General features: G+C 36.9%; 1 protein-coding gene and 1 long non-coding RNA gene across 6 annotated transcripts in view; one reads left to right on the forward strand and one right to left on the reverse strand.

Moving 5' to 3' along the window:
- The window catches only part of LOC113951026, a 30258-nt gene extending 26019 nt beyond the window's left edge, over positions 1 to 4239 (forward strand). Inside the window, exon 4 of the long non-coding RNA XR_003528992.1 lies at positions 160 to 4239. This is a non-coding gene — a long non-coding RNA (uncharacterized LOC113951026). The remainder of the gene's footprint in view (positions 1 to 159) is intronic.
- The window catches only part of RPAP2 (RNA polymerase II associated protein 2), a 32517-nt gene that overhangs the window by 2412 nt on the left and 5315 nt on the right, over positions 1 to 24790 (reverse strand). For all 5 annotated transcript variants that reach the window (XM_027651519.1, XM_027651520.1, XM_027651521.1 and 2 more), the window contains 5 exons: positions 24420 to 24455; positions 22629 to 23565; positions 22225 to 22319; positions 21372 to 21452; positions 15589 to 15657 (listed from right to left, as the gene is read on the reverse strand). In XM_027651519.1, the coding sequence (XP_027507320.1) occupies positions 15589 to 15657; positions 21372 to 21452; positions 22225 to 22319; positions 22629 to 23565; positions 24420 to 24455 (1218 nt within the window). The remainder of the gene's footprint in view (positions 1 to 15588; positions 15658 to 21371; positions 21453 to 22224; positions 22320 to 22628; positions 23566 to 24419; positions 24456 to 24790) is intronic.

Below are 24790 nucleotides of genomic sequence, written 5' to 3' on the forward strand. Positions count from 1 at the left end.
ACAAGTTTCTAGCAATTAGCTAAAAGTTGCGTCTTGATGGGAGAAAGTGTTAAACATTTATGAATGTATGTGCAAACACTTTACTCTTGGAAAACTGTCCTTTTGGTCTAACTTGTAATTTGAAAAGCAGTTATTGTTGAGTACTTTTCTACTTTTAAGTGGATGTTAGAGCAGAAGCAGAAGCTTTTGTCTGCAAGAGGAGCAAGCACGAGTTGCTTATTTGCATCAAGAGGTAAGTCACATGTTCTAAGTAACACCAGTCCAATGTATATTTGAGATACTGCAAAACAGAGCATTGAGGGGCTGTTTAACTGATATAAACCTTAATTGTATGCAAACAAGCCAGAACAGCATTTGGGATCAGTATCTTCAAGTCACTGAAAGCTACTATGACCCTATGTCTGAAGAAACTATCACGACTAATTCAATTTAATGATATACAGGATTTCAGTTCAAAGATCATAGAATTCCCTTGAAACTCTGCAGCATCTTCAAAAGACATAGAATATAAACAGGAAACGGGATACTCTGGACCACAATAAAAACAACAACTGGCTTCTGCAAGAATGAAAAGAAAAATATAAGTTTTGATTTTCTGTTACTTCTTTCACATATTGCAACATTCATCTGGAACAGACTTTTGTGAATAAAGTAAAATAAAAATAAGAAAAGCTAAAAGATGAAGTGATTTTAAAATAACCACCTACAGAATTACACAAATATAAATGTTACAGTCCAAAATCATACACCCATTCTTCAAAGGCTCACCTTCAGCACACCCGTTAAAAGGAAATGTTCATGCTCAGCTCATGGAAAAGTAGTATATCAGAGTTGATGAAAGTGTCGTTTCCTGCACACCCACTTACACCATATGGTAAACAGGTATTTGTAAAGATTAAAAAGTGTTAAAAATGTCAAACTATATCTGATTGATAAAATTTGTATTTGCTGGCTATTCCACATATGTTATATGTTCAAGAAAAAAACCACAAAAGTGAAATTCATGTGAAGACCAAGCAATTATCATCAAGCTATTAAATGACATCTGGCTACCACAAAACGTTTACATAGTTTCAGTGCTTCAACTCAAGACCCAAGCTTTCTGTGAATTACTTGCCTTACAAAAACGTTTGACAAGTATATTTTTAAGATCATCATAACCAGGATGACTGGTAACTACTCTTCTATTAGAATGATGGAGCTGAACTAATGAAGGATCACAAAGTCTCCTGAACACTTGTTTCAGAACATGGAAATGAAGGAGGATATGGCAGCAAATACAGGCAGCAGTTTTTTCCCCTTCTCCAACAAAAACACACACAGAGGCACAGATTACTTCATACGTGCTACAAGGGTGCCAACAAGCCTCTGATCGAGGTGCAATCAATAGACTCTTGCAACAGGTCCCTACCTGAAAGGAAGACCAATGCATTTGTGCTCTGTTTCGACAGCTACAAATCGGACTATGGCTATGAGCAATCTATTCCTCTCACTCTGTGCAAGCATTTCAGCTGAAGATCTGGTAATATGTACTATGTACACTTAACAAAAAGTCCTTACAAGCCTCCACTATCATTTCAGGTGATTCACCACAGCTACTGAAGATTCTAGGAGATCAATCAGCCATTCCAGCAATGTGCCATTAGCACGACTCCAAGGCACTTTTGCTTCACGGCTATGACAAAGTCACGTCACATTGCTGACAAGGACTGAGCCAGGAGAAACACATGACAAAACCAAACTGTGCAGGAGACACTCTGTGAAGTGCCAGGGATCATTACCTGACAGCTACTACAATAAAGCATTAAACAGAATCCTGTCTGAATAGAAAAACTCTTTATACTAAAAGTCTGCCAATATTCAGACACAAATGAAAAACATTTTAATGGAAACTCTACATCAAAGTGTGTTTCTGGGATCTGGTAAGGACTTAGTCAGTCCTTACCACGCTTTTTCTGTGTGTGTGATCAAATGGCTCTGAAAGAAGAGCAGCTTATTGAAGTCTAAGTCTGTAATTCAAAAGCAGGGAATAGCACCATCATGTGGGTCACAGATAATGGAAATTAATTTCTATTCAAAACTCACACTTCCATGGCTATTATGAGTCAATTCTAGATTTGAAAAAACAAAGTCATGAATGTAGGACAGCCCATCTTTGTGAATAATTAATTGATACTTAGAAGGACTAAGCTAAAAGGCCATCAACCCACAAGACTTCCAGCTTTCTCCCTCTACATATTTTTTTATAAACAGTTGGGACAGTATTCCCTATACATCAACTGCTTTTCATATTTACCATTAACATACTCTTCTTCCCAGCTCTGTATTTTGAGTTGAAATCACTAAGGAAATTGTCTCCAATTGCTTCTACAAGGTATAAAGCAATTGTTTTGTTTAAGACAAATGGTCAGACAGAGTCAATACAACACGTTACACATCAGCAATAAAACTCATTGAAAGAGATGTGCACTCCAGCTCATAGACCATCTGCCTGTACATACAACTGTAGCGTTGCCATGTACCAACCACTTGCTGTGTTTATCCATCTCATGAATCCCTGCCCAAAGGCACTCAGACATTTTGACAGAGTAAGTCAAAGCATCACTGTAATTTTGAATGTTCTTCACAATACACTGACTGCCTGCTTAGAGTCTCTCACTTCCAGTATCTCACTGGATACAGTATGTTTGTCTAGAGACAGCAATCTTGTTAGTAACGTATCTTAAATCACAGCAGGATTTCCACAGACCTTAAAGCATGATGCATCCCTAAGGCCAGAGTTACTATCAGACAGAAGGCTGATCTGAAGCATGTGAGTGTAGCTGTAAGTTAAAGATGCAACACCAGGGAGCTTAAAAAAATTATAAACTTTGTTATAATTAAGTGGTTACAATTGACACTGTTTTAACCCATGCTCAGAAATTAGAAAATATGACAGCCTCAACTCAGCAGTTATGTTCACAGTTTCAGTGAAAAAACCTCCACTTGTTTCTAATAACTTTAGTTTGAGCATCATTGAAAAATCTCAACATTAAAACACCCCAAACCGTTAAAAGCAAAAGACCGTCTCTAGAGTGAACATTTTCCATTAGTACACATTAATATTTGACAGACAAGCTTGAACTGGAAGCATCTAACTTACAAACAAGATGCAAAAGTACTTAAATATATCTTAGGAATTAAGCTTTTTAAATTAAACTATACTAGGACTGAAAAAAAGTAATTATGATCAGTGTCATTTGCAACTCTGAAATTTAAGCACCTTCTATTCTGGGGCCTTTTGTTACCATATCCAATGGGTCAAAGAGGAAATCAGTATTCAGGGGCAATTTTCTTTAATCTCCCCCCATTTATTCCTGTATTATATTCTCTTAATAAAAGATAAAACACTCTGAAGTCCATGGTGTTGAATGGTAACAACTGGCAGAAATAAACATATTTTCTTACTGAGATAAAAAAACCTCTTCTGGTCTAGTTTTAAATATAGCCTGAAGATCCTATTCTCATCATAAAGACAAGAATTTTGTAACTGAAGTGCAACTTATGTTTTATTTATTATTTAACTTCCTTTCATTATTGTGTACTGACTTGTCCACAGAATCCAGCACAGGCACTTTAATTCTCCAATGGCAACAGAAACTAAATTATTAATAGTTTAAAATTTTTGTCCACTACACTCAAATCAATGCTAAAAACATTGATTCAAAATCAACGACTGGAATTCCTACATAATCCAAGTATATGGCAAAAATTAAGGTTCATTCAAAAGTTAACTTTGTTAATTGTTTCCACTATCTTCATTTTTTCCTATGCAGCTTCTACAAGTCCGCTCAATAAAAATGATCTTTGATACGTTTATGCATATACTTACACAAAATATATATTTTCTTCATTTAAATTTCACTTTCCACACACATTTTTCATATAGTTGGTGTCCAGACACAAGTCAACTTGTGGGGGCCAAATGGGGCCAAAACTTTACTTGTGGTGTAGCCAGATGGACACAACTAACAGTAAAAGGAAAGCATTCCTACAGTAACAAGAGTTTATCTAACTACTTGATAGGAGTGCTTGCTAACAACTAAAAAAGAGACAATCACTTGCTTTTCTTTCTTTCCCTTCCCCCCTGCCCCAGTGAGTTATGTGTATCCAAACAGGCAACTCGCAGTTCAGAGAACAGTCTGAGACTGCACCTGAAGCCGCACCAGCCCACACCCCACAGCTCCCTGGGATGGTGCTTGGGGCCAGGCCCTTGGGGCCAGGCTGTGCAGCAGTTCCCTCCAGTCACATCATGTTCATGTGGGCTTTGGAGGCCGAGTGAACATTTGCAAAATACTGTGCAAGTTCTACCCTACCACATGAGAGCTTGTTTTATGTCTTTCCCTTCATAGGAGAGTCCAGTTATTGTTTTTCCATTAAACTCATAAGGACATTTTTTGAAGGCATTTCAATGTTTTAACTGTACTGTGCAGGAGAGAAGAGTTGAGGCAACAGGTTTATAGCTACCTTATCAGGTACAGAAACTGTTCCTTTAAAATGGATTTAATAAAACACAAATGTTCTGGATCTTTGTAATTTTTTAACCTAACAAACAAGCTATTTGCATGAGTAGTAGGATATATTGTTTATGCCACTTTCTTCCTCTCCCTTGAAAGTTATGGATTACTCCATCAGCTGCCAGCTGTTATTTGTAATAGCCAGCTGTGTAACTACAAAGGTCCTGCAATGAAAAAATTTTATAATAATGTTGCATCGATACAACAAGATACAGAAAAGGAAAAAAAAAATCAATTAAATTGTCCTCAATATATTAACTTCTGTAAGATAAATGACCCTTGACTTTCAATGTAGGACAAATTAAAAACTTTCCCATATATAAAAGAAATTTCTATTTTCATCATTAGGTCAGTAATTAATTTTACAGGCAAAGTAAAAGTCTAATGCAAATGAACACTCAAGTCTTAAAATCAGTAATGTGTTTAAGGAAACCACAGTGACACATACATGGTGTGACATTCAGTACAGCCATTTAGTGCTATTTGTGTCAGATCTGTACATTGTACATTGTATACTTGAAGGCAAAATGCCTTCAAATGTACACTCTCTATATAAATAACTACAAAAAAAATTTAAAATGTCTCAAAAATTAGATAAACATCTGAAACTTTCAGTTAATGTAACTCATACTATTTTACCACAACATAATTATATAATACAATTCAATTCTTCTCAGAAAGTAACTAGCAAATGGCGTTTCTCACTACTCCCATATTTCATCTCCCTGTCCGTGACCAGTAGCACAAACAATAGCAACAATTTCTATTCAGCTGAGAGAGAATTTAGAACTCAATTGCTTTGTACAACTATTTTAGTCTCTGCAATTGCAAGCATCAACTATTTTTTTTTCCCCACACAGTATCACTCCTATAATGTTCTTTCCAAGCAAGTGTTGTGACCTTATATATGCACACACAGAACAAAGTCAGTTCCCTTGGCACTTGTCCAGGAAAGGAACTACACATTTCAGAACGTTCAGCAGGTGGAAAATGACGTCACGTTCCCTACAAGCATTTGCCAGCATTATGCTAAACATGTAACACTAAATAGTTGGCTTAAGTAGTCAGGGATCACTGTTTTTAACTCAGGCTTAGCCTGTCTAATGAGAAAGATGACAGCTAACACTCTGGAAATATTTTGCTGTCATGCCAGTGACAAAAATTCCAGGACCTATGACTCCTTTAAAGTCCCAGTAATAATATGTAATGCCTCAATTTGCCTCCTGATAGTGATATTTAAGAACTCTATTTTCAAAGACTTACTTATTTTTAAATGACTACCAGGACTGCCATCAACAGAAATATCATACAGGTCGGGTAAAAAGCAATTACTTGGGTAATTATATGCCAAATAGCATTTCCAGGTTTCTTTAACAGTGGAGTAGAAACACCTTGAGAGGACTAAGGAAGCACCAAAATCAGCTCCAAGACATCTATGGTTTCTTATCCAGAATTCTCTTCTACAAAGTTCAGCTGGATCAGACTCTGTTTCACCATTTTGTATTAACAGATATGACTGCAGGATGATTTTCTAAAAAACAAATAGAGTAGGTACCCACATCTATATTACCATATTCCAAATTATGACTACAACATTATTTCACAGACACAAAGGATTAGAACATTTATAATACTGCATCTGATTTAAAGCACTTGCATTCATAAAGAGATTTGTTCCAAGAAGTTTCAGTTTAGCTTACTTGTCATCATAATGCCAAGGCAAAAAAAAGTTCACAATTTCAACCCAGAAGAAATCACTATCAGCTGTTTCTCTCTAACAAATCTAAGTTTCTTAGGTACACATTTCAAGGACAGGCTTTGTTTAAAGAGCTCTATTTATTTGAAGTCTGTTTCCTGCTAACCAGCTGACAGATCAAAGGTACTTCTCAGTCCTATCATTTGTTCCCATTTCCCCCTCTTCTTTAACTTAGACAAAATTTTAAATTTAGTATCTTTAAAATTAATTTTAAAATTGATCTTTTCAGCCTTCTCAGTCTTCTTTTCCTTTTTTTTATGCTCCAAGAAGTTTTCCTGTGACACTTCTCAAATACTGGAATATATGCCACTGAAGTATTTAGTTACATGAAATTAAGGACAGGTATAAGTCTCTGATTAAAGAATGCTAAATTGCAAGCTTCTGAGAGCCTGAATCTTTTAAGTACTTTGTAAAATACACACTGTTTTATAGATTATTGTGCACATAAAGTGGGACAATTTAATATCTAAAAGATGCTTTTATATTCAAACATGGTACATTGTATGAATTAAACATTGTTTAATATACTTTCACTTTTGCAACTGCTCAACTTTTTTGCTTCCACATATGAGTATTCTATTCCTATCAATTCATTATCTCAGTGATATGTAAAAAAAATAAATTCAAAAAAGACAAAATAAAATATAGTGACCTACAGTTAAAGCAGCTACAATGCAATATGCTTAGATAAACAATGTCAATACTTGACTTTATACAATGTACTCACCTGTTCTCAGTTACTAGGGAAACAATGATCGTAAAATTGATCACAGTTTGGTTTCACAAGTTTCTAACATTGTAACTTGATTACAGTCCAGGATACAGATCAAACACCTGGAACAATGCAGCTGAGTAAAGAGACATGCTAGGAATAGACTTGCTTCCACTGTGTCCAAATTATTTTTTATTCACAAGTTAAACATAATGACCTCAATACTTCTCTACTTGCCTTTCCCAGTTTTGAAAACAAATGCCAGCGTCGTTTTGGACCTCTCAAAATGAGATTCTTAGAAATCCCCAGAAATTACAGATTCTTAAGCATCTTTTCCCACACACGTCAGCACACAGTAGGTTTAAAAAAACCAAACAAATCAAACCCAGAAACTCCCAAACTCTTTTCCTGTTTAATTGTTTTATTTCCAAATCTATTCCTGACTTGATGATTCCTAGTAAATCACTTTTCTACGCTTAATCTTAATCTTACCATATCTACAGCAGATGAGTACTAGTAATGCTGACTTGTGAAAGTACACTGACCTAAACACACCCCTGAAAGCAGCAGAATATGTGATGAGGTTGGGAAAAAATATGAAGAGCCAGAGGAACCTCAACTATTCGATAACTTTTTAAAAACCCAAATACCTTATCGCAAAAATACTGAGTTTTATGATGAATGAAATCTATTCAGTGTGTTAAGACGTTAAGATGGACAGAAGGTGGAAGGGAGAGAGTGATATATGCACTTCTGTGGAATGTAGGCTGTGTGGTACACAAAATGGAATGAAACATGCTGAGATCTCAAGCCTCTAAACAACCAAGCATCTGTACAGCTTTTGCACTGATGCTGGTTTTGCACTGAATAGTCCATATACACTTTGCAGTTTCTGGACTAAGCTCCCAGATACTGGTTAGCTGTGTTTGCTACCAGCCAGTTAAAGCACACTTTTACTTTTGGGGAGGAATTGGAAGAGAAGAACATGTACTGCTGTGGATGTGACTGTTCTAGTTTCTTTGTATTGTTTCACGCAAAATTTTATGAGGCTATAGTTATTTTATATTTATACAACATTTGGGTTAATTGATGGTTGCAGTCTTCTTATCCCAAGTATTTACTTTAATTATTCACATTGTGTCAAAAAGAGCCACATGCCCTGATGCTAAACTCGATAGCTTGGATTGCCTGTGAATTCTGAGAACTTTCTCATAGCCCATTGCCTAGAGAAACACTTCATGCATCATCTTCTTCTCAGTGACACATATTTCCTTCCTTCCCCAAAGAAGCTGTATTTTCTGCTTTCATAAATATGAAAGGAAAGCATTTCAGAAAATACTGTACATTTTTGTCTTCACTGTTAAGATCCTACTTCAGGTCAGAACTTAATTGCCAGACTAGATGAGTGTCACTGGGTGTCACAATGTTTTTATATCTCAAAAAGTAACATGAGAAATAATGAGAAGTAGTATGAACTGCCTTTGTATTTGATTCTTACAGTATTAGGACACAAAACCAGGTCTCCAGTTCATCAGTGTACTGCCCACTATCAATTATCATATAAAAATAATTTGCCTCCTCTCTGAGTTAATCTCCTCCCCCCCCCAAATTTTCATGCCTCTGAGTAATTTTTAGTTTATTTCTGGTCACTGTAGAATATTATGGGACCAGTAATGTTCTCCAATATAACATTCTTGATATGAAAGCAAATAAAACGCATGTCTCTATTTCCCCCAGCTGACACAGACCTTCAATATGTGGGTCTTCGGGTAGGTTGTGGACCACTGTTGATCCAAGCAAATTACAACAGCTCAATTATTCAACTATTTTTCTAAGACATAATTAATTCTTAAAGGTTTTTAAGGTCTTCATGGTTTTTAATCACTTTTAGGATTCTTCCTCCTTAAAAACCATTACACACTTAATGTAAGTTAGGCAAAAATATTGTCTGCTATGTCAGGTCTGACATGTTCAACAGCAATATAACAAAGGAAACTAGAATCTCTGGAATGAAATAATGCCTTTCTAGACAGCCTGTCTTACTGTTTAGTGTTACAACATTTTACATTCCATAATCTACATCAAGCAGTATAAGAGAGAAATTATTGGCTCTTCAAACAATACTGCTCTTTCACAGGGATTTTTTACAATCAAAGTTTTTCTCTTATAGTGGTTTTTCTCTTATAGAGTTAAGGAATACAATACTTCTACCTTGGGTACAATTTATTTCAGTGCTAAAGAAGAAGATGACACACCATTCAGCCTATGAGAGGTACCACTATGTCTATCTGCATGGAACCAAACAAATGAATCCAGAATCCATGCTAAAAATTCTGCCGGTACAAAATACCTGAGGATCACATGCCAGGAAGCTGTAGTAGCCTTTCCAGTGATGTCCACCTCTACTTTTTTTTGTTTGTTTGTTCAGAAACAAGCCAAATTAACACTGATTTGTGTCTTACAATGAAGTTTGCCGTACGCCAAGACCACTGCTTATATGTCATATCCCCACTAATGCAGGCTGTTCTTTACAAAGTTAACTAAGATAAAATTAAAACTCTGAATATAAAAGATGCAAATGTGTGTCAGTCATGTTTTTCTTTTAACAGATGGGTAATGTTTCATGATAAAAAAAATGTTTGCATTGAATGTATTAAGATTAATTATTAATAAGTATGTATATTTTCATAGGGCTACAGCTTCAGGATTCAGTTGCAAAATGAACAGTTCAGTTTGCTCAGTGGATGAAGTTAAAATACATTCAGTTTAAAGCTAAATTTAGGGAAGCTGTTAACAGTGTGAGTTACTGATGGCTCACTGGCAGCATTAGTTCAGAGCTGTCTATATTACTATTACTGTACTATTCTGCACAATGACATGACTTCCAATGGACAAAGCTGTATGTGCCGATGACAGAAGGAGGAAAAATATGACATTACAATAGAATTCTTCTAAACATAAACCTTTTAAAGAAACATCACTTTAAAACAGTACTCACTCTGGGCCTTTTTTCCATCTGCTTTATCACAGTTGTGGCATAAAGTTCAATAGGACATGAACTCCCACTGACCAAGTCAGCTCCTCAATGAGTCAAGATGATGAAGCAGACCTCCAAAATCTAGCATGCTACCTTTCTCACTTATTCACATGAAAGGCAAAAACGAAGTGGCAAAGTACTTTCCCTACTATCATATTCTTAATTCACAAGTATATTTGGAATGTAATCTTGCCAACGGTGACTAAAACAGAAGATCCAAAATGATGTTCCACATCTCTACATTCTAACAATGTAGAGATGAACACTGTTAGAACACCACCACGAAGGACAATTTATAGCTGGTGATGCACTTTGCACACCAGCTCTGCATGGTTGCAGGTGTCAGTCTGAATGCCCACACATACAGTTGCTGGGAACAGGCAGATTTCTATCTCTTGGAGGGATTTCCAAGACATTTGGCAGAAAGCCATGGCCTTGCTCTTCCCTTGCACTGGGCAACAAAACTGGCAGGTGCAGAGACAGCAGGTTTCTGAGCCAACCCTCCTAACTCTATATAGCAGAAGTCCAGGAGACGGTGTGTGCTACAGCTCCACTCCTGCTGATGAAGCCAAGGACCAGCACTGTTAAGAGGAACTAATTATCCCGGACTCCCCTCAGAGAGTTTGTGCTGGGCAAACACCAAAGTCACACAGCACATCCAAATCTCCCATTCAGAAGGCAACCAGAACGGAAAACCGACTGCAGCTGTATGGGCTGCAATGAAATCCAGGGGCACTTCTGCACAACAGCACTACACAACAGTGGGGCTTTTTTGTGCCAGGAGAAACATCTCCTTGCAAACTGCTAAGGTTTCTCCATCTGTTTCCTCCCTTATGAATGATGAAGATATTAAATTATTTTAAAGTTGGCACTGATTAATATCCAATTAACAACCCTGAAATCCCTTACAATACTGTTCCATGTATGTTTCCTAAATATTACTGGAACATGCTAGGAAGAACTAAGATAATACTGATCATGTCCACAGTCTGCCAAATGAGCAGTTTTGAGTTTGCTTAGAAAGTGCTGATGAGTAAGTAAGCTTAACAAAACTGCTTAGCAGAATTAAGAATTGTTTAACAGAAAACCTATTTGAGCTCACACTTACCAAATGACAACCTAAAATTAAGAGAGAAAAAGGGAAGAAGGTATTTTTAAAATGTTAAGACAAACTTGCCTTTATTTTACACAGTAATATAACTCTGCAGATAGAGACAACACTATAACTGCATTCAAATGTTTTTATAAAAAGACTTTTTGGATTCTTGGTCCTGCAAGTTCTGTTTCAAAATTGTAAATAATTCTATTTCTAGCTTAATAATAATAAATGATTTTTCTCAGCTGAAACCTGGAACCAAACTTTCATCATCAAATGTGCTAAATAAAAGATCATCCAGCTGACTTGCAGAGTGATTCTTTTTCCTACAGAAACCACATACAAGTCTGATTCACATCCTATATGTATTTGTACATTAGATTTGTACATTTCAAACATTCAGACACTTTCAGATAAGAACACAGTAGTGATATCACAAAAATCTGAATTCCTCTTAAAATAATTTAGAAATGTTAGCCTTGAGCAATAGATGTGCTCTCGTGTGCAAAGAAGTAAAAACACATACTTGAACCCAAGATTCTCCAGTTCCTGAACTGTTATCTCCAAGAGAGTAAACCTCTAGAGTACATCTCCACATGACACATTTATCTAAAGTGGCTGCACTCATATAATGATGGCTTTTGTTTAGTGATCATGGTCATTTTGAGTTTGTTTAAATACTGCAGCCGAATGCTTATAAACTAATCCCAGAACATTTTGAAATGCTTCAAAGCTTTTAGCGGGGGAACCTCTTGCATGGGCTTTGTAGATGAAGCTGACCACAGTTCACTGGAACCAGACAGCTCAGATAAGTAAGATGAAAGCAGACATTTCCTGAAAATATCTTGAAAGCTTTCCATTAGTCTGTGCCAGGGGTATACACTAAAAACAGAAAGTGCCCATGCTTGTACAGCAACCAATCTTCACATTGCCTTCTCCATTCTTTCTTGCACTACTGTATTTGTATCTATTTATCTGCTTCATTTGCTTTCTTGCAATGTTCTTTGGGGGAAAAAGATGCAACTTCTGCATTCTGGTTTACAATACATTATAAAGCAGCTATTACTAGAACAGAAAACTGTTTAACATATTAAAAATTGCTACAGGAAGAAATAGGAATCTACCAATGCCAAAATTACTACAAATTACAATAAACAAGAAATTTGATCTACGGATAATTTTTAAGAGTCACCCACTCCATGACAGGCATGAATGCAATTGTTTGAACATAATTCTCTGGCTGTCAAAGTGTACTCTAAGAAGGTCAATTCAGCATTGCTGAATGTGCTGGTCATGGGAGTGCCTCAGGCTACATTTTCAATAAAGGCTGAGACTGGCTGTTCATATTTTATACAATAATTTGATTGAATAAATCCAACTGCTCACTAGGAACATGAAATACTCCACTGCTGCGTCCTCCAACATTTTATACTTTGAGACCTACAGTCACAACAGTCACACTGTCCCATTTCAGGCACTTCATTTCAGAGCAATGAATGAGAAGCCCAGCTTTCCTTAATAGTCAGTAGACTCAGGGGCACATAAGTACTTTTAACAGCTTGTCAAGGACCAGCAGACTATAGTGAGCCCAAGTTCTAATTTAAGCACCAAAATTCAGCGTTATGACATCTTGCTGTATCCTACAAAGAGTTAATATGCACACTTGTGTGAGGAGAGGACAGCACTGTCATACCATAATACAAGTATGAAGCACTGATGACACTTGAATTCAATACAGCAGCAATGACAACAGTTATTCTGTCCAGCAGCTTATCACAAAAAGGGTCGGGGCACTCTGAGCCTGCACTGTGGAGTTAAGTACACCAAGTCCCCAGCACGCTCTAGCCATACACGAGAAGGAAGTGGTGAGCCACAACACTGATGCACAAAATGGGGTGCAAGCAAAGTCCAACAGTTGCTAATTGAAACAAAACAACCCTGCCCCCTTCCATACAAAACAAAAAATACTTGAAGTCTTCATAAGTTTTTTTGAGGTATACCTTGAAAGCCATGTTCACTCTGCCTTCTGTAATCTCTGTTCCCTGCACCCTGGGGTACTTGTGATATGGTCTGCCACCCACCTGGAAAGAGGAAGTATTATCCTCTTCCAGGGTGTAGTTTATGCTGTTTAGTATTGGGAGTAAAATGGTCGTTCTATGTCTGAAACCAGGAAAAGACCTGTGAATAAATACTGCCAAAATAGGACTGGAGCTTATAAAGACCCTCTCTGACTCAGGCCCCAAACAACTCCATGATATAAATGACATTACACATGCTGTGATGTGTGTAATCTCTCAGTACAGCTAAAGGAGAAGACTTAACAGGGCGTACTTCTTTTTATGAGAAATATTAGTAATATATGACAGGTTCCTGGCTGACTGCAGGAGGAGAGAAAAGGCCACAACACGAGGATCTGTATGTGAGGGGTTGCCCAGGTCCTCAGTAGCTTTTCCCTGCACACTCTTGGCTTCCACTAAATATTGAAGTTTGACTAGAATTCCCAAATAATTAAGTGTTCTGCTTTAATCTTTCTGGAAATGATGCAACACGTGTCATCTTGTGAGAGGAATCTTACCACTTGTTCTAATCCACCTACATCCTCTCCTAAGAGGCACCTGAGAGAAGTTGTTCACAATCTCAAGATCATGAGCTTGCAAGAACCTTACAATAAGGCGAAGTCAACAGAGGTTCTATTAATTATTTCACTAAAATAATATTAGAAATAAAGTCTACTGTACTTTATCATCAAATATAATTCATTTGTTTAGGGGTAGACCCTTAGAAAGCAAAAGTAAAAAGAGACTTGGTTCTCTGCTTACACTGATTGTTACCAAGACTGCCTACTACTTGTATAACATTTTAAAGCACCTGTAAAACAATCATTAGTTATGTAAACATTTAGAGCTCATCATATGCAGAGACCAGCAACATACTTTAACTTCTGATCAAAAAGTCACCATTTCCTTAACTATACAGAAACTACTTGAAAAATTCATAAGATCTGTTTCACAAATTAACAATTCAACCATAAGAATATATAGTAAAAATGACAAAAGATTTGTTCTTATAGTTGATAAAAAATTTATGCCAAGGCATTCAAGTAAAGTTACTTTCTGTGTTCTGATTTAATGAATCATTTGAGCGGTATCTGGCTGGGTGACACAGATGTAAGGCTCGCTGAAGCCTGCTCTAATGCCTGCTGGTACAGTCTTCCTTGGGACAGTAAAGCCAGAACAATGTGTCAGACTGAAGTAATATCAAGGAAAGTAAGTGCAGTGCTGGGGATGCTCTGAGGCTGGCCCACAATACTTCTTGACCTGTGAATGTCTGTAAGCACTTCTCTGTCCTACAGGCTCCAGTGACCCAGGAAGCCCAAAAGAAGCAGCAGCAGTGCAGTAATAAACAGGCTCTGGAATAAAGATTTTTGCAATCTTGTAATTTAAGCTCAAGACATACGAAGATTGCTTGATGATTTAGCCCTACTGAAAGGCAGTGTCTGACACCGGTGGTGTGAAACCACCAGTGATTTCTTAAAAGGTGAACTAATGTTAAATATTTAATACAAATTTGTGTTTGTTTAACACACTGCAAAGTTTGTGTCTTTAACCTCAGAAATGTACCTGAATTTGCAAAATACAAATTAAGGAACTCGATGCACATGAATACTGCTTTTACAGATTATGCATTTGTATAGAAGTTTACTCGAAGACACTATAATAAAAATCAGGCTTCTCATCAGGAAAATCCTTGTAAAGGATTTAATTCTACAGTAAGTAAAACAAAGCTAACAAGGAACTGTGGCCTTGTAATATCATAATCTTGAGCAATAAAGCTAATCCTCACAAAAATAAAATACTGGCTCCCAGTATTCCTTGGGAGTTGCTAAAAAGGCTTTCCCCTCTAAAAGAAGTTTGCTAAAATATTTAAACAAACGTATTTAGAAGCATACCATGTCCTTATGGAAATAATTTGACTTTAATCATAGAAGTAAAACCTTTTAAGAAATTAGAAGTAAAATGAAAAATGAAAAGCTTGACAGTTATACCAAATCCAAATAATACAACACACGTAATTTTGTCCTATCATCAGAGAAGGGAAGAATGTCTCTCAGCAGCAAATGGAAGAGGGTGAATTACATTCCTTCATCCCATCAGCCCTCCTTAAAACCCCCTAAGGCTTAACTTTTCTTTTTTTTAACATAACATTCAGTTATTGTTAAAAAGTTATTGCCCATTCTTAACATTTGTTGCAAGTCGGACAATACTGTTTTGTCAAGAGAATTTAGTTCATTTTCACGAGAAAAATATTTCTCCTGATTCCACAGTTAATTTCAATAAATCTTATCTTCTTTTATCTGAAGATTAAATCTTGTTTCAATAGGCTAGTTAAGACAGTTGCATATAAGAATATTTGACATTGAAAGGTACTTACACAGACAACAAAACAATAGCGATTAGAGTCCATTCAGGCATTTTGTGAATAATATTTCTGTTTGTCAACCTGAAAAGTAATTAAAAAAAAAAATCATTACATTTCAGAGTAAAAGTAAACAGATTTTAACAGCTGAATTTTAAGTCTACCATTAATACACTGAGTTATAATGAAGCAATTACAGCTGTATCTGAGCAATGCACCAACTTTCAGGCTTCTTTCATCCTGTAATGGAAGAATTGCAAAATTCCCAATATGTCTCTTTTTTCTATATGAAAGTGGAATGGGAAAGACTGAAAAGAAGCTAATTCTTTGAATATGCTCACAAATAGTCCTGGCTGCTGTGAGTCCCACTGGGAAATTCTCCACAACTGCACGTGTGTTTCTGAAAAGACGTAGACCTTCTTACACTTAGTTTTCCTCCTGTTGGCTTCAGATCCAAATTTGCTGTGAGAGCTTATGTGGAAACAGACTGAATTTTATAAGATACCAACACCAATCCTCTGATGATTCTTGTTTTTAAAATGGAAACCCAGAATTCTAACTTATGCAATGGGAGTCAGAGGAAATATAAGAGCCATATAAATATAAATGAGGTGTGAATCAAGAACCTCATGGGTGTGCAACCAAAGTGCTGCTGCACTGAAACCAGCTGACCCCCTTGGCTGAACTGCCTAATAAAACAGATCTGCTCTAAGTTAAGTGCTAACCTGTCCTACAACAATTCACGTGTGAATTGCTATGGCTGAATTTAGGCATGACCCAAGACATGCAATTTCATGGAAAAGTCACAGTTAAAAACGCAGCAGTGGCTGGGCAGGCACCCAAAAGAGCCAGCAGATTTAATTTTATTCAGACAGATGGCACCATCCAACAGAAATAATGAGGGGCAAGTGCCTCCCAGTGTTTGCTTCCTTCTTGCTCTCAGTTTCCCTTCTGTGAAGCCTTGCACAAACTCAGATCCAGAATGAAGATACCCTGTTATTCATACTCACTCCTACAGGCACTGGTGAAGGTAAGAGCTTGTTTAAAATTAACTGTTTGGCAACAAATACAAATCCAGGGTTTTCTTCCCCAGTAAGACTACTTTAAAAAAAACCTTTTAATTACTTTGGGCAAGTATATAGTTACCAAAAAAAAAAAAAAAGAAAAAAAATTTACAAATTGAGAAAATAGAAGTATTTGTACTTGTAACTGTTGAAATTCAAATTCTGTTAACTAATTCCCTAAAATTATGTTCAAAGTGGTCATTAAAAATGCAGTTATGAATAAGACCTTTTATATTTGCATTTATCTATTTGTAATGATCAAAATGATATTATCCTATTTTTCTCCTCAAATCTCCAAATCTTCAAACCAAACTAAGATTTTGAAGCAATGATTCCTCAAGTAGTGTCTAAACAGCCTGAGTTTTATTAAATTATGAAAGGCAAAACAATGTTTTGCCCTACATAAGCAGGAATTGTCATATCTAACTAGAACCAACAGTTCTGGCAAACACAGATTATATTTCCTATTAAAAGATTAATGTTTAGCAATTATTATTGGAAATAGCTAATTGATCTGGTAACAAAGCTTGTACCTGGTAAAGTGTTAAGTGTTACATTTTTCTGGCTGTAGAGCAAGGGCCAAAACAAAGGCTGAACATCTTGACTCAACACTCATGACAGTGATAAACAGTACCAAGAAATGTCTGATGGAATCATCCTGACAGGCAATTCATATGTAACATTCCAGTTAATCTGCTATGATGAGACACAATGAAAGAGACAGCTCCAGGCCACTTGGGAAAACTCTGTCAAATAGAGAAAGCAGCTTTATTTCAATGCTCTACAAGGAGTTATTATTGATTAGAGCACAGGAAGGTGTCATTCTTGTCCACAAACTGAGAGATGCAGTTATTTGTGTCAATTAACTCTTATTCAATGTTAGTATTGATTGGCAAGGTCTGAACACTAGTCATTGCCATCAATATACTATTTATGAAGGAGGTAGTCAAAAGACACAGACAACCAGCAGGATACAGCACTATGGATCTGCTGCTGTCCTGCTGTCACCGGACTGGATGAACAGTCAGGCTTCCACAATGAGTAACCTTTCAGTACAACACCTGTCCTAAAACATTTGTGCAGCTGGAAAAAAAAAGCCACATTTCAGGCAGATCAGAGTAAAGCTAGCAACCTACAGGTGTGAAGCCTTAAATAACAAGGAGCAGTGGAAGGGCAGTCGCTTTCAAAAACAAGCTGTGTGTCAACACCAAGGCCTCTGAAGAGCAAAGCTTTCAGAAAACAGGGAACTGCAGGGCCTCTGTAAGAATGGTTCATTAAATCTTTGCCTTGCCTCTAGCCAAAACTGTTACTTCAGAACAATCCATGAAAGAGAGGTCTCTAGACTTCTGTCATAAGCATATAATGTGGAAATCTTAAAACTGTACAAAACTTTTTGTATGTGATTTGAGTTTTGCAGTGGAGTATTTTCTGTTAAAGAGTTTGGCTAAATTCTCCCTCGCTTACCTAAAGAAAGAAAACAATATGCAACTTTCCAAAATGGAATGTCTCTAATTTCTTGGCCTCTGCAGAGCAGCAGACGTAAGCCAGGAAAGTCTGATATCCCAAATAGCTGTGTGGGTCGCTTAGTTGTTAGTTTGTGGGTCTTGTGGTTCACTCCAGCAAGACACACTGCAGCCAGACAGACTTCAGTGCTCCCACCCCCCAGCAGGACCCACGTAGCAGTTTCAATACTCTATGAAGGAGCTCAGACTGAGCAGATGGATCCAAGTAGCAGAAGTTTACAGGATACACGATACAGGACTCAAGAGTAAGATGCATAAAAATTCCATCCCAAATGTCCTCCCAATAACTGACTAGCACCCAGCCTGCAAAGGAAGGGGATTCTAATACTGCAGTTGTAGTAATACAGAGGAGTCCAAGGTGAAAGTTACCAGTAAACAAAAACAGTAAACCCAAAAATTACAAAAAAGAGCATACACAGTTGGTTTTACTTCTTTTCCTTTAGTTGTCTTCCCATTTAATTACCATCAACTGCAAATGATAGTCTGATTTGTAAACAGTCCCTGCTGTGGCAGCAGATTTAAGCACTGCCCAAGTGCCCTGTGCAAGAACTTGGAGAGGGACCACAACAAACTTGAAGTTATAGGAAAGAAACTCAGCAATGCTGGAGCTGACACCTTTTCCTCAGCTGGATTACATTTCCTGGAATTTCAAGGGAACAATTTGACCAAAGGAACACTGTGCAATGGGGATTAGAAGATGGACACCAACATTATTATGCAAAATATTTACTCCCCTAAAAACCATAAAATACAGATGAAAATCTATTTTCAATATGAAATATTATGCCTTAAAAAAACAACCACACATACACAAACATAATCATTTCTCCTCAGTTTATATATAAGTACCTAATTTTCTCTTGATCTTTTAACAAAGTGCCCTTACACACTCTGGAGAGTTATTTGACATCTCAGTTTTCGTAACAAAAGCTTACAGGCACTGAGGGACTTTGTTTGGGAAGAGCTCTAACCATTCTAAAATGTCTCTTGAGATCTCTCTAGTGTGTTTCTTAGCAGTGGTGATTGAATAAAATGCTGCCCAAAGGAGGCTGAACTGCAAGTGTTCCTTTAAAAACCAATGGAGCTGAAAATTGTTGTTGCTTAGTTCACCACATGCTCTTTTACCCTTCTTCAGCTCAGCTCTACTACAGCCATGTGTTTTATCTACTACCCTCTTTGGTAAGTTCTTCAGCCTGCAATATTTCCAGTACAAAAAGCAGGAAAAAGCACGAGCATTTATCAGTGCTCCTCCGTAGTCACTAAGTATGTGAACAATATTAACAAAGAAATTTCTAAACCCTGTAAATACAAATGCCATTTAAAATTTATCCCAAGTCTCCCTGCCAAAACATTAAATCCAAAGCTTGAGAGAGCACTCATATTAAATAAATTTAAACCTACATACAGAACTGGAGATTCAAATTTATGCCTTCATCTTAGCGAGTTCTTGTGTATCAAGAGACCTTTCCATATCAGTAATGTAAGAAGGAGAAAGGGCCCAAAGGTTTTTATTGCTTCCCTATTTCCTGTTTTTATTATTTCACTATTAGTGACAAAACTCCATTTTTTTGAGATAGATATATATATTATATAACTTGCCTTCAACCACCCCTCACTCCAAATTCTGAAATTCTAAGCAACTGATATGGAATCTTCACAGGAAGAGAGCCCCAAGACCTTGCTTCTATTACCTTCAACATACTTCCTAACAAAAAAAGAGATAAAAATAAACTCAAAAAGCATTATCTAAGGGATCAGAAATAGATCAGGGGAGACTTTTAAAATATGATAAATTATTGCTACATGAGCTAAGTATTGGGATCAAAGCCCAAATAAATTAATTTGGTTCCACTCTTTAAAAATATATATATATATATATATATATGTACATATGTATATGTATATATATGTTTCATATATATACATTTTAGAAGTCTATTTTGGCTTCAAGTCTTATTTTTATAAACTACTTCTAAAACTTTATATTCAGGCCACATTGTCTTTGAACAGTAAAAATGATTTAAAATAGAAGTTCTGCTTTTGAGAACCTCCAGGCCTTCTTACATAATCAATCATACAAAAGCAGACTGAAAGAGACCAAACGTAGTTTTTCCAGTTTTATCAATCCATAAGCTAAAGTGACTATTAAGAATTTAAACTGCAGAGCTACTAAACTGTTTTAAGACAGAAGATCTTATTCAAATAACAGATATCTATACAGTATATATATGTTGCTTCAATATAACCAAAAATATCTTCCCTGGTTTCAGTGTTGCTGTTAAAATAAAAGGTTAATCAGGACTTAAAAGACTGCAATCATAGAATCAAGTTCAAACACTAATAATTCTTTTAAATAAAAGAGATCATGACCAGACTCATCAGAAGGGAATAGAGAATTTTCCACAGTAAGAAATCCTGCATATAGACATCTGTGTTTTAGTGGCATCCTTCTAGCCCAGATTCCTTGTGGCAAATGCTGCATGAATGAGTTCTGGAAAATTCACATGTAAACCTCACGCAGGTTGAGGATGTGAGAACGATGTTTCAAGAGTGACAATGTACACACAGTTAGCAATTGCTGTTGTTCTTTTCCTGACAACACCTGAGGATGCAGGATATGATCTAGGTCCAAGTTACAAGAGTTGTGTTCCAAAGGAAACCCAAAAACATTCAGAGAAGTTACCACCATTCTGTTTTCCCTCCTTTATCTCACTGTTTCCAAATACTGTCTTTAGTCCTACTGACTGAAGCAGAAGCTTCCTCTGTGATGGTAAAAGTGCCCACTAAATCTACTTCCCTTTAAAATCAGGAACAAGACAGGTCAAACTGGACCTTCTTCCTGACTCTAGAAGTTACTGGTAACAATCATTAATCACATTAAAACCATTTAGCCCAGCTGCAGGGAGCCAGAGCAAAAGAAAGCGACAGATGTCAGAAACTCATGCTTAATAGGAGGTGACAAGGTAGCAGAACCTTTAAAAGACTCACCATCATCCTCCAGAGACCACTGGCCTAGTTTTTAAAAATCTACAAATACTCCTGGTGACCTAGTCACTGTCAGGAGCAGGGAAAGGGTTGACTTGTTAGTCCACAGGGAATGGGACATTACCTACATGAACACACAGCTAGAAAAGGGCAAATCTGCAAATCGTTCATCGGCATGTTTAATTAATCAATTAAGAAGAATCTCTAAATAAGGACCAATACTCACCGGAAAGTTTTGACAAGATTTTTCAGCTCTGTGTAAACATCACCTGGAGCGATCTGAAGAGGGCCCAAAACCGCAGGTAATCTAAGAGGCAAAAGACACCAGTCAATATGCATTTTCTTCTCTTTCTTATTTCTTCTCAAGTAGGACTTCTGCCAAAGCTTATCAAAGTTAGTAAAAAGAAAAGGAGTGACTTTTGTGCAGCAGATCAGGCCTGTAGTTTTCATTGCAGCTTCTGAGCGGTGTTTAGGCTGCCACCTTCACTTCACAACAGCTTGTTTTAAAAAATAAGCTCTAGTTCAGAATGAACGTGAAGAAGAAATTAAATACAGTTCTACCTACATTTTCTTATTCATTTCACATTTCAGTTCTGAGAAGATATTCTTACAATTATGAGGATTGGAACTACAGGCCTTATAAATTTTTCAAAGGTTTATATTTACTTGGTTCAAAAATAACAATAGAGAAGGAAACTACATGTCTGAGGCTCGCACACCTTTCTTAAAGGATTATGAGGTTTGAAAACATTGCTTCCTTCTCTGTAGATTTTTTTACCAGTAACAGTATGCTTAATGTACAAGACAAATATTTGCACTCCTCCCAACCAACTTCAGGTTTTTCAGTTTAAAACTGAACAGTTGGTATATGCAGACCATGCAAACTGACATCTGCAACTGTACCACAGGTGACCGTCACAGAAATAAATAAGTGCTTTTGGACAATATTGGGTTTAAGTTATGACTAAGGCCACCTAGAAAAAGCCAGGCCCATCCTTGGACAGTGTGTTTGTTACTTAAAATGATGATGAAGGAGCACCAACTTCAGATTGACATTTAACAAAGTAAAGGATACTTACACTTTTCTCAGTTTTTCAAGGACAATTCGCTTTCTAATCTGCATTTGTGCATTGGAATCAACAAGTGGGAAGGTGAGATCTTCGTGCTGATCATCCTGTGTTAGACAAAACACCTTAGCAGCTATAACCTAGTATTTAATTAAAGTGAATGCATCAAAACAGCCACAGATTATCAATGAATGTTTAAACATAAGATTACTCTTATCTCTGAATAGAAAAAAACCCAACCTGTAATTTTTTAATGGACAGAAACTTGCATAATTTGACCCAACATACAGTGTGCAGCATACTTTTCTTCTTCCCTGTGTGAGACACCCACTTAGGATGGCAGAAACAAAGTAATAATTCTTTGAAGGCCTATTCAGGCTTTACAGAGCCTCCAAACTATTTCACTGGACACTTACTTTGTCTGTGCTTGGATGTTCCTCTTTCTGTGAATGTGTTGCTGCCTCTTCAGCCAAGATACACCTCCCTTTATAGAACTCTTTCACTCGGAGTTCTAGGAACTCCGTTTCTTCTTTTAACTTTTCGTAACTAGGCACAGGCTTAACTATTCCACCCGGGCCTGTGAAAGGTAAAGAATAATTCAAGCTGTTTTCAGACTCTCTTACAGCAACAGTGTTAAGATCATCAGCTGTATCTAAGTCATCCTCATCAAGTTCTTCAGTCTCCTGGCTGGCAGGTGCTATGCACTCTGATGAGCACAAAGAAGTATAGTTTGGGCCATAGAGAAATTTTAAAGTTTCCTCAGTTCTCCATTCCGTAAGTGTGTGCCTAAGCACTTCCAGTAAACTGCCTTTGGAATTAACTGGATTCCTCAGTTCATGTTTTCTATATTCTGTTGAGTTAGCTAGTGTTCTTCTAAGATGTTCTGCCCCTCTTTTGCTCACACCTAGAAAAACTATTTGTGATCCACAGGTATTTTCACAGATTTGTGAAGCACTTGATTTCCCTAGAGCAGTATTTTTTGAAGGTGGCGCAGTTATTTCATTATGAACAGAGCAAGCATGCACTTCTTCCTGAGCATCTAATTTACAATGAGAGAGTTGTTCAGTGGCTTCTACCACATCTGAATCTTCAGTTTTAGGGCTGGGATAGACTTTCTGAGCATGCTTTTTTTTGAGGATGCTTTTTCTGGGCAATTGCTGTGTAAAATTGGCTGAACTTGACTGACTTCCTGGTAGGACGGACGAAATAAATTCTTGCTCATTATCACTGCTGCTCTCACTGGCTGTGTCATGAGAACCAGCTTCACATGGCTCTGAAGGTATCCTAGGATTTTCAATGTCAGATGCTTTGATTACTTCATCACGTAGTTTCACCTCTTCTCCAGACTGTCCACTGTAACAGACAACACAAGCCATCAACAAAATAAGAAATGGGTGTTACCTGCAGTAGCTTTTCATTCTCATGTAAGAATGATAAACAAAGCATTTTTCCCCTTAGAGAAGAAGAATGATTTTTGCTTTAAATATCATAGCTGCTCTTCTAAAAGTCTTCTTGAACTTAGATTTGTACTGTTCTACAATCAAGATGACAAGTACAGAGACTATTTAAAGAAGGGAGTTCTCAGCTGATTATTGTCAGTTAGAAAAGTAAATAAAATATTATTAAGGACAGTAAAATAATATCAGACTTAGCATGATGAATACTGCAATTCTAAAACAAAGACAGGTATGTTAAAATAAATAGGAATATGGTACCCTAAAATCAGAGGGACAGCAGAGCTGTTTGACCATATGCAAGTTTGCCACCTAATGGCCGCGGGTTGCAAAAGAAAACAAACAAAAAGTCTCAATACACAGGGAGGTACAGAGAGATGACAGAGTGGTGTGATTTCATTTTGACTGATACAGACATTTTAGATTAGGAAGTACAGAAGCTTTCATCACATGTAATTGGCACAATTTTCTTTATAAAGAATAGATGGCATAAAATATGTAAAATACAAACAGTGTCTTTGTTTCAGATTTCAACGGGCTCAATTGAGATACACAATCCAAGAGCAGCTGTACACTAAATCATACAGATCAAATATGCTGGGTTAGAATCACAAAAGAAAAAAAACATTGTGTAGGTTCTAATAAGGTCTTTTCTATAATACAGGAAATCAAAGATTCCCATTTCACCTAATATGATACTAAAATTTCTAAGTATAGGTGCATATAAAAAAAAAATAAAATTGGTCAGTGTACCTCTGTCCCTCCTTCAGCAGCTCTATGTCTGGTGGTCTGCAAAAAGAAGACACAGAATGAAGACTTTCCTGCTAAATCAATTCTCTCGAAATACACATAAATACAAAAATAGTTGAGCTTGGAAGGGATGTCTGAGGATCCTGTGGCCCAACACCCACTGTTCAAAGCAAGGCTATGAGAGCAGGTTTCTGCACATGTGTTCACAGAGAGGGACTCGTGTGCCTGCAGCACCAGGCTGTTACAGTGAAAAACATTTAACACAATCAGCAAGTCACATCAATGTTAGTCAGAAAGGACCTCTGGAAGGCTCTAGTCTGACCTCCTGCTTGTAATGCAACTGTCACCAGCAGCAGGTTTGATCAGCCACAAAT

The sequence above is a fragment of the Corapipo altera genome, unplaced genomic scaffold (genome assembly GCF_003945725.1).
Source record: "Corapipo altera isolate COAL_440 unplaced genomic scaffold, ASM394572v1 57, whole genome shotgun sequence".
Lineage (NCBI taxonomy): Eukaryota > Metazoa > Chordata > Aves > Passeriformes > Pipridae > Corapipo > Corapipo altera.